General features: G+C 52.1%; 1 protein-coding gene across 3 annotated transcripts; it reads left to right on the forward strand.

The window, feature by feature from the left end:
• Positions 1 to 333: 333 nt before the first annotated feature.
• Positions 334 to 8570, forward strand: SLC35C2 (solute carrier family 35 member C2). Of its 3 annotated transcripts, none has more exons than XM_054046159.1 (10): positions 334 to 399; positions 618 to 917; positions 1208 to 1358; positions 3329 to 3392; positions 3632 to 3704; positions 3925 to 4093; positions 4344 to 4427; positions 6449 to 6624; positions 7406 to 7535; positions 7740 to 8570. In XM_054046159.1, exons 2-10 carry the CDS (start codon positions 798 to 800, stop codon positions 7856 to 7858), a joined length of 1086 nt encoding a protein of 361 aa, XP_053902134.1. In that variant the 5' UTR covers positions 334 to 399; positions 618 to 797; the 3' UTR covers positions 7859 to 8570. The 3 variants fall into 3 exon arrangements, with proteins under 3 accessions (XP_053902134.1, XP_053902135.1, XP_053902136.1); XM_054046160.1 differs by lacking the exon at positions 334 to 399 and adding an exon at positions 516 to 550; XM_054046161.1 differs by lacking the exon at positions 334 to 399 and having other exon boundaries at positions 831 to 917; positions 1279 to 1358.
• The last annotated feature ends 1775 nt before the right edge of the window (positions 8571 to 10345 follow it).

The raw sequence follows: 10345 nt of genomic DNA on the forward strand, positions 1-10345 counted from the left end.
AGGGGATGGGGGACTATACCTACAGCCCGCTGAGGGGGGCGGGGAGGGGGGCTGTACAGTACCCCACGCTGAGGGGGGCGGGGAGGGGGGCTGTACAGTACCCCACGCGCAGGGGGGCGGGGAGGGGGGCTGTACGGTACCGCCCACGGAGGAGGATGGGGGGAGAGGAGAAGGGAGCTGCAGGGCACCACGGGCGGAGAGCGAAGTGGGTGTGTGCAGAGCACCGCGCGCGGGGGGGGGGGGGGGGGCTCTATGGCACCGCCTGGTGGGGTCCCCCCCCCATGGCCCTGCGGACGCCGAGGCTGGTTCCGTGATGCTCCGCGCGGGGACACGTCAGGAGGCGGAAGGGGAAGGGACTGAGCGGCGCCGGCTCAGCTACCCCGCGCCGGGGCGGGCCGCGTGGGTGAAGGGGGGAGGGGCCGCGTGGGTGAAGGGGGTGAAGGGGGGAGGGGCCGTGGGAGTCCCAGCTGCCCCGCGCCGGGGCGGGCCGCGTGGGTGAAGGGGGGAGGGGCCGTGGGAGTCCCAGCTGCCCCGCGCCGGGGCGGGCCGCGTGGGTGAAGGGGGGAGGGGCCGTGGGAGTCCCAGCTGCCCCGCGTTGACTGGCCTTTGCTCCCCAGGATGAAGCCTGGACCCCCCGTCTCTCTCCCCGTCTGGGCTGTCCAGGGTGGCGCCCCTCACCGCTGTCTCTGAGGCGCGCTGGGCCACGGGCTGTCTCTGTCCTTGGCGGCAGCCCTGCAGCGGCCCGCTCGGGTGCGTGGCAGCCCCAAGAGGCCTGTGCCCGAGCCCCGAGCTGTGCCATGGGCAGGCGGCCGCCAGGCATCCCCTTGCTGGGGAAGGCAGCGCTGACGCTGGGGCTGGTGCTGCTCTATTACTGCTTCTCCATCGGCATCACCTTCTACAACAAGTGGCTGATGAAGGTAACTCAGGGCTGGGCAGCGCCCTCCCCTCGCCCCACCGCACTGTCCAGGGGGATGGGAAGGGTGCCCAGCGCCAAGGTGGGGGCGCTGCTGGGGCACAGCTGATTAGGGTGGGGGTACTAGAAGCTTGCTGGTGATGGGTGTATGAGAAGCAAGGGATGATATGTGAGGGCAAATGCAGGGTGGGTGGCAACAGGTGCTGGGTGACTTGGTGGGAGGTGACAGGGTAGCTAGCAGTGCCTTGTGTATCTTGTGACAGGATCTGTGTGTCTGTGTCTGGCTCCCTGCAGAGTTTCCATTTCCCTCTTTTCATGACCCTGCTGCACCTCCTGGTTATTTTCCTGCTCTCCGCTCTGACCAGGGCCCTGATGCATTGCTGCTCCAAGAGGTCCCGTGTGGTGCTGACCTGGGATGACTATCTCAGAAGGGTGGCTCCAACAGGTATGTACAGCCATGGAATGGAGGGCATTGCCCACAGATTAGGAAGAGAAGAGAGCCCTCTACTTTTCTTTCCAACACAAAAATCATTGTTAACTTACAGATAAAATTGGTGAAGTAACTAAAATAACAAATGGTATTTTACAAGTGACCCTCAGCTTTTGGCATGGTACCTGGGTTCTGTGGCAGAAGAGTGTGGCTATCCATTCTGGAATGGCTTCATTTAAATTAAATTTTAAAATGTAGGTTTCTATGGTTTAACTGTGTAGATGATGACTAGTACAAACCATATGGTATCCTTTATGTTAATCTTGACGATAAATATGCTTTCAGTTTTTGATGTTACAGACTTTTGTATTGAAAAGCTGAGTCACAAAAACTGCCAGGGAATCCTGGTGGGTGTGGTAGGTTGGTAGGAGACATTTAGGGCTGTTGGCACCTGGTAAGATGTGAGAAGCAGCTTGGGATGTGGGATAAGCACCTTCACTGAATTGCGTCTGCTATAATGACCAGGAGTCAAATAGTTAATGCAGCTGATGTTTAATATATCACATTTAGGTTTTGGAGATAATATCTGTTGTGATTAACGTGCCAGTTCACACCTATTAGAATAATTGTTTCTGGCTATCTGCAGTCAGTTTACCGTCAGGCCATGTTTTCAAGACTTTCTTCGTAGCTGTGAGGGCTATGTTGAATTATTTCATGAAAATTGAAATGCTGGAGCATGATTCAGTAGGAAGGTATAGATTCTGTGGCCGCAGAATGGACAGGACCCTAAATGTATCCTTTAAACATGTATCTACAGCGTTAACATTAAAAAGACTTGAAGTGACCAGTTAAGACAATTTACAGCAGTATTCTGCAATGCTGACAGTTTGTGTATCATTAACCATGATACAGAGATGTGGAAATTCACTTAATTAGCCTTATCTTTCATTTTCGCTTCACTCTTGCCATCTGTAACAGAGACAATTAGCGTACATAGTCCAAGTTATACCTATGTTTGTACTGAAGGACTTGCATGTTAATATACAAACCCTAGTCATAAACTATTTGTGGAAATTATTTTTCTTGGTCACTCCCAGTCCTTTAATTTAAGATGAGTGAAGTATTTACCTAGTTATTTCAACAAGTTTTAGTCAAGGTTTTTTTGGGTGGGATTTTGTTTTTAATTATTTTTGGTGCCATCGTGATGCACAAATTCATAATACTCAGGCTCAGCTGCTGCAATTTTCCATATACAGAAGTAAAGGTATATGCCCTGATAAATGTCCAGCTAGTTCATAACACAGCACCTTTGCTACTCAGCTGCACAGGTTTCTGGCAACATAGCTTTGATCTTTTCTGCAGTGGCTCTCCTCTGAACAGAGTCTGGTCCACAATCACTGCCATGACTTACAGAACCAGCAGGAAACCTGCTCTGGTTCCTTGAGAGACCGTCTCCCGCCTTATGTGACCATGTCCTCCCTCTTTCCCGTGTTCCACAGAAGCAATAAAACTGTTGGCCTCAGAGGGAGGTTCGTGGATGGGCACACAGGACCTTCACAGGAGTCATACCTAGATGAGAGACTATCCTGCCAAATGAAATCTGACTGAGCACTACGTTGGTGCATTCAGAGCTAAACGCAGAATCCTCCCTTCACTCCAGCTTCCATTTAGTAGCCCCTGACTCTCACCCTGCTAAATTCTGAAAAGGTTTAAAAAATTGCAGACCCCCAGTGTTCCTAAACACAGAGAATGGAGAGATCATTGTTAGAACTCTTACTCGTGGGAAGCACTCAGATATTAAAGTGATGGGCACTAATCGAAGAATAGGCTTGAGAGAAAAATACAAGGACCCATGAATATTTTCATCAGGTTGACCTAGGAGACTCTGTCCAGGCACAGAGTTGTCTGGGGCAGCAGGGCATGGTTGGCAGCACATTCTGGTTTGGTAAAAGGACATTAATGCTGGGGGGTTCTTGTTTCTTTAGCATTGTCGACTGCCTTGGACATTGGGTTGAGCAATTGGAGCTTCTTGTACATCACAGTCTCCCTGTAAGTAGCATCCCCATGTCCACCCTGGGAGACATGAGTAGTGGGTTTGGTGAGTGCTCTGGCAGAGCCAGGCAGCGGGTCCAGGCCTGAGCACCAGGCCTTATAGGGGCGGTCTTCAGGTTCCAGACCTATGGAAATGGATATTGGTTTGGGGCTGGGTGGTCTGGCTTCCCAAGGTGTTGTGTTCGTAAGTGCCACATGATGCTGGAGAATGATTGATTGTGTTTTGACCTTTACAGCTACACAATGACAAAATCCTCTGCTATCCTCTTCATCCTGCTCTTCTCCCTGATCTTCAAACTGGAGGAGCTGGTAAGGGCTCTAGTGTTGTGAGCCCCTTGGGGAGGCAGCTGGTCAGGGCCCAAGGTGTGGGGATGAGTGTAGGTGAGGGCCTGGATCCTGAGATGGGAGAGGGAGGAAGGGACCTTGAGGGGAAGCAGCTGCCTGATTAATGGGTCTGGAAGAGAAGAGCAACTTGTCCTTATGCAGCCTTGGAAGCTTCCATGGTGATTCTGTGTTTGTTCTCGCTCAGAGGATGGCGCTGGTGCTGGTGGTTCTGCTCATTGCCGGGGGGCTCTTCATGTTCACGTACGAGTCCACACAGTTCAACATGGAGGGGTTTGCGCTGGTGCTGGGTGCCTCCTTCCTTGGGGGCATTCGCTGGACTCTCACCCAGATGCTCATGCAGAAGGCCGAGCTGGGTACGTTGGGAGGCAGGGCGTGGAGGGGCAGTAGCATCCCTAGAGCAAGGGGAGGGAATGGGGAGGTGGTGGCCCCTGAGGCAGGGGAGGAAGTGGGGAGGAAATGGGGAGGTGGGGCGGGAGGCAGAAGCGGTCATTGGGACATGGGATAGGGTGTTTGCCCTAGGAACAGAACTAGTAAAGGCTTCTTTATGGCCTGCCTCTTCACCCAAATTTTGCTGACAAGTCTGCCCCAACTCTCTTCATACAGGGCTTCAGAATCCAATTGACACCATGTTCCACCTGCAGCCTCTTATGTTCCTGGGGCTCTTCCCTCTCTTTGCTGTGTTTGAGGGTGAGTTGGCTGGTGACAGGAGGGACTCTTTTTGGGGGCTGCTGGAGATCACTAGGCAGTTTGCTGCAATGGAGATGAACTGTATAGACAAGGGAACAACTTCCTGAATTTGCAAAGTAGGTAGGTGTTACAGTTTCAGGATTAGCTGCATTACTGATCCCCTTCCTGGCCTTCCTTGAGGGCACCCACTTTAGGTTTAGGGCTTCTCAGGTGGAGACCCATGCTGCTCTCCCAACAGACCGAGGGTTTGGGCTTGCAGTTCCTCTTCATCTCAGTACGCCAGTTACCAGCCAGTCTTCACAAAACAAAATACATTTTATTCTTAGGGCAAAAGTATTACAGGAAAAACAAAAAAACAATAAACCTAAACCTACATGCATTCTAAAATCTTACCGGAGATCACCCCCCAGCTCCAGCATACGCCTGTCAAAGGTGTCAGTCTTTCACACCTCTCGGCTGGGTTTGCTTTCCTGGTTGCCAGTTCATGTCAGGTTTCATATCAAGAACCAGAACCTCCTAGGGACAGTTCAGCGCTTTCTTTGTATGGTTTGGGCCTTCAATCTCTGGCCTCCTGTAACAAATCATCACAGCTCAATGGTCCTTTCCTCGGGGGAAGCTTCCAAACACTGTGGGGGATTTGCATTAGTCACCCCTTAGTGGTTCCAGCTTCTTCAGGAAACCCATCCACGGTAAGCCAGGAACACACAAATACAGTTACTCCTCACTTAACGTTGTAGTTATGTTCCTGAAAAAATGCGACTTTAAGTGAATCCAATTTCCCCATACGAATTAATGTAACTGAGGGGTTAGGTTCCAGGGAAATTTTTTTCACCAAACAAAAGACTATACACACACACACACACACACAATATATAAGTTTTACACAAACAATTTAATACTGGTACACAGTGATGATGATTGTGAAGCTTGGTCAGAGGGTGGGATATTTTCCAGGGAATGCCTTACTGCTAAATGAACTTGCAATTGACTGAGCCCTCAAGGGTTAACTCTCACAACATTCTAGGAGGCAGCAGGAAAGGAGGGAGGGAAGACAGACACACACCCTGTGTATGAAAGAAAAAATGCACATTTCCCCTTTAAGTAGCTGCCCCAGGCTTAAGGACACTGCCTTGTTAATTAAATCAGCTTGCTGAGACAGCAGCTACTGCCTAGATGCTCCCTCCTCGTGTGTCCACCCTACTCTAGGGAAGAGGGGTAAGCAGGGGGAGGGGGAGACACCCTGACATTAGTCCTCCTCTTCTCCCCGTAGAGCAAGCAGGAGTCTCTGGGAGCAGCTGCAAGTCAGAGGGCAGGAGCAGCACATGGCAGGGGGAGGGACACAGCTGAACTGCAGGCAGCTGCTGCACAGGGAGCTTAGGGTAGTGGGGAGCTGATAGGGGAAGCTGATGGGGCGGGGGGGCGCTGCGGCTGCTGGTCCACCCTGGTTCCAACCACCCACTAGCTACCTGCAATGGGCTGCTCTTCCTGCAAGCAGTAGACAAAACAGGCAGCTGCCAACGTTAGAAGGGAGCATTTCACAACTTTAAATGAGCATGTTCCCTAATTGATCAGCAATTTAACATCGAAAAACTTTAACTGGGGACGACTTTAAGTGAGGAGTTATTGTATAGATCACCGGGATTGATACAAAGGATTATGAATACTCTTCAGTTCATATTGTCTGGCCCATCTCAATATAATGGCCTTTTGAGATTTTCCAGTTGTAAGCATAATATACAAGAGGATCCCCAAAGATGCTGCATGTGGTTGCAATGTGTGTCATGGTAGGGACCTGCGGGCCCAGGAACCCAAGGGGCTAAGGCAACCCCTGTGCTGGCGAAGTGTTGAGTACTGGGTCAGCACACCTCCTGGTGTGGGGGAAACAAGCGACAGCACCTCTCCTGGTATGGGGCAGAGAGGTTCAGAGGATGGCACTCACATCCCTACTGGTCAGTAGGGAAAGTGCTCCATTATTGCCTGTGTCAGTCTCTCCTTCCCTGCTCCCCTTCTCTTGATTTCAGGGTTGCCCCTATCTACGTCCGAGAAGTTGTTCCGTTTCCATGAGGCAGGGCTGTTGCTCAGTGTGGTGGGGAAGCTCTCCTTAGGGGGGTTTCTTGCTTTCGGCCTGGGCTTCTCCGAGTTCCTCTTGGTTTCCAGAACCTCCAGCCTCACTCTCTCCATTGCTGGCATTTTTAAGGTATGGAGCAATGATTCCTGTGTTAGTGCAGGTTTGCCCCGACTGGACCAGTTCAGACAGCTCCAGAGCAGTGTAACCTGTTCAGAGGTCCTAGGAAACAGGTCTCTGACACCTCACCTGCACTGCGGCTGCCACCCCCTGCCTCCCTATCCCTGCAGTTCTAGCTGCTTTAACTGAACTGGACTCCTGCAATGCTCCCTGCCCATCCCCCATAGGGATCCTACAGCAGCCTCCATCAGTGAAGGGCAGAGGCCAAAGGCTTTCCTGCCAGAAGGTATCAGTGAGGTCCAGAGCTTGGTGGGGTTCAGGATGTGTGTGAAGAGCAAAAGGCTCACAGTTACATTGGAGGGGAAAAACTCTCCTGCTTTAGGGCATGGGGCTAGCCTTCATTAATGGGGTTTGGGTGACTCCCCGGGCACAGGCAGTCCCAGGCTCCCTTCTGTACGGTTTCCTGCCCCTTCCTCTGAGAAAGCCAGTGCTGGTGACACTGCAATTGGAGACTGGACACAATGGCCCGTGCTCTGATCTGATAGTCACTGTATTCCTGTGTGTCCTGGCCTTGCAGGTGGGGGCAGGTGCAGCTCCCAGAACACTGGTGTCCTTTCTCATCTTTCTGGGGTCTATTTTTTAAAACCCTTCCACGTGGTCAGTGTTGGCACTCTGAGGAGGGAGCACAGGCAGGGCTGTTTGAGTGTCTCATGCACAGTTCAGCCAGTCCTCCTCACTCCTTGGCTTCACCCATATCCTGCCCTGCCATCTGTCCTGTTCTCTCTGTTTCAAGGAAATCTGCACCTTGCTGCTGGCCACTCACTTGCTGGGAGACCACCTGAACCTCCTGAACTGGGTGGGCTTTGCTGTCTGCCTATCGGGAATCTCCCTGCATGTCACTCTCAAAGCCTTCAGTTCAAAAGGTAATGTTGGTGAAGCCCCTGGTCTCTGCAGGGGCCCTTTCCAGCCTACGGCATGCCCCTCCCTGCCTGCACTACTGCCTCAATGATAAGCCCAGGCTGGGTCTGAGGCCTCTGTAGAGAGGGGAGGGACTAAGGCCTCTGCTGTGTGCATTTCAGTGGGGAAACACCACCGGTTTAGTCACTAAACAGGCTGTCTGTGTCTAGGTGAAAAGGAGTCCAAGCTACACAAAGGGACCAGCTCCAGCCCTGACCTGGAGCTGCTGCTGCGGCGCAGTGAGGCTGAGGAGGAGGAAGAGGAAGTTGTAACCGAGCTACAGCACTAATTTGGCCCTGAGCACAATGCCCCTGTTGCATCTGATCATCAGACACAACTGACAACTGAGCAGCAAACAGGTCCAAGAATCTTGGACTTACAGCTCCTTGAGGTTGGGCATATGAGAGGAGATGGAGCTGGTGAGGGGCCTGCTGCTCAGCACCCACAGACCAGATCCATGGAGCCTGTTTGGGTGGAACAGGCAGCGCTATACGCTTCCCCTTAAAAGGGATTGGAAGAGAACCCCCCAGCTGTAGTGTGGGGGATGGGGCGGGGAAACTAAGATTGTAGAACGAGGGGAGCCCATAGGCTGCAGGTCATGGACATGAGGGTCAAGGCTCAATAGGGACTCTTCCTCCAACTTGTTCTGGTGTTGGCTCCAAAGAGCGAAGGCAGAAGGGCGCCTTTGGGGCTCTTTCCCCACAGCTTTGCCATTCAGAGCCCTTATGTTCTCTGAAGTTGATGGTGATCTAAAAAATCTGGGACTTGCCCCCATGGGGCAGCCATTGTACCCAGTAACTTGTTCTCTTCGCATTGTGTGCTGGGACCGAGGATCCTCCCTGCTTGTTATTGGGGACCAATCCAGGCAGGATAATCAGGGAAAGAGGTGCACTGCTGGCCCCGTGGGGCTCTGCAAGCCATTAAGGGCCAGGGCGTCTAGGCAGCAAATTTCTTTATTGAAAAGAGTTCTGATTTTTCATGGAAATAAATGACTGAACAGCTTCCGCCTCTGCATGCAGCTGAATGTGTGTGCACCTGTTACAGAAAAGCAGAGGCAACACTCCCTTCCTCCATCCAAGCCATTACCTCTATCCCGGCACTGTCCTGTGAGATGTTCATCCTGCCACTTGCCCTGAGAGTCTCCCTGGCCTGGCACACAAGGTGCTTTTGGCTGCAAGAGGTAGGTGTCCATGTAGAGTGCTGAATGGCACTGGTCTGCAGCCCCCTTGTCCTCTCCAGGAAGTAATAAAGAGAACTGCAAGGTCTCACCTTTGCACTACCTCCTCCCCAGCATGCCTGAAGACTAAGCTTGATAAGTTTATGGATGGGATGGTATGATGGGATAGCCTAAATTTGGCAATTAATTGATGTTTGATTATTAGCAGGTAAATATGCCCAATGGTTTGTGATGGGATGTTAGATGGGGTGGGATCTGAATTTCTACAGAGAATTCTTTCCTGGGTGCTGGTGGATGAGTCTTGCCCACATGCTCAGGGTTTAACTGATCGCCATATTTGGGGTCGTGAAGGAATTTTCCTCCAGGGCAGATTGGCAGAGGCCCTGGAGGTTTTTTGCCTTCCTCTGCAGCGTGGGGCACGGATCACTTGCTGGAGGATTCTCTGCACCTTGAGGTCTTTAAACCATGATTTGAGGACTTCAATAACTCAGGCATAGATTAGAGGTTTGTTACAGGAGTGGGTGGGTGAGATTCTGTGGCCTGCATTGTGCAGGAGGTCAGACTAGATGATCATAATGGTCCCTTCTGACCTTAAAGTCAATGAGTCTAAGTTGTGCTCTCTGCTCCCTGCTGACTTCCACCAGAAGGAGGTAGAAGAGGACTGTCTCCTAGGAGCCCATGTACCAAGGAGGATGCAAAGGTTTTAGTGTCATGGGTTCCTGCAGGAGCTTGCACTCTGTATCTGCCCTTGGTTTCAGGCAATAACTCCTCCTGCCAGGTTAAGGGCCCAACTGCTCTTTCCTGGTAGCACATGTTCGGTTATGAGTTTTGAGGATTAGTGTAGTGTTCCCAGAAATGGACAGCAGGTGGCAGTATGACCCCATATTCCAAAGCCACGTTGCCACCCAGGCAGGAGAAGGCGTGTGGGTGGGTGTATATTCATAAGTAGGGCCCTACGTCCCTGAAGAACATATCAGAGACCATGAAATCTGACCTTCCTATGAAATCTAGCTATTGGAGGTGGGAGAGAGGGGCAGGGCTTGGAGCACCCTGGCCAGGAGTGCCTACCATTCCCGGGCTCCAGCTGCTAGTCCACTGGGCTAGGGAGGGACAGGATTTTCTCTTCCCCTGCACTGCTGCTCTTGGGGGGGTTGGGAAAGATCAGACCCATCTCTGGGTACCTCCCCCAGCTGCAGGAAGCTCTGTGGCTGCTGTCTTCAGAGCCTAGCTCTGAAAGCAACACAGAAGAGAGAATGGTAAGCTTGCAACCCCCCTACAACAGCTTTGCGACCCCCATGACCCTCTTCAGGGTCTGGGAGTGGGGCTCTGTTCTGTGAGCTGCTCTTACCCTGATTCTCAGCAATGTTCTGACACTGCCAGTGGGAGTCCGGCTACCTCATCACTGAATTCACTTTCCTGATGGAAGTGCCAGAGCCATGAGTGAACTTTAGAGTAACTGACCTGCACCTCTCAGGGCCTGGCAGCTTTTCCATGAGAGGGTGAAACTAAAATCCCCATATGTCTGCCCTGCCCTGCTGGAGGGAAGAGCTCAGAAATCTGCTCCAAGATCTGGCAGCTGCTGCCAGGAGAGTTCAACAC

Source organism: Malaclemys terrapin, chromosome 12 (assembly GCF_027887155.1).
Source record: "Malaclemys terrapin pileata isolate rMalTer1 chromosome 12, rMalTer1.hap1, whole genome shotgun sequence".
NCBI classification, from domain to species: Eukaryota; Metazoa; Chordata; order Testudines; family Emydidae; genus Malaclemys; species Malaclemys terrapin.

Excerpts from the sequence above, each read along its gene's own strand:
- SLC35C2 (XM_054046159.1), top strand. The coding sequence starts at position 798 with ATGGGCAGGCGGCCGCCAGGCATCCCCTTGCTGGGGAAGGCAGCGCTG. Across the intron at positions 918-1,207 it reads ACAACAAGTGGCTGATGAAG|AGTTTCCATTTCCCTCTTTT; the intron begins GTAACTCAGGGC and ends GGCTCCCTGCAG. Across the intron at positions 7,536-7,739 it reads CAAAGCCTTCAGTTCAAAAG|GTGAAAAGGAGTCCAAGCTA; the intron begins GTAATGTTGGTG and ends GTCTGTGTCTAG.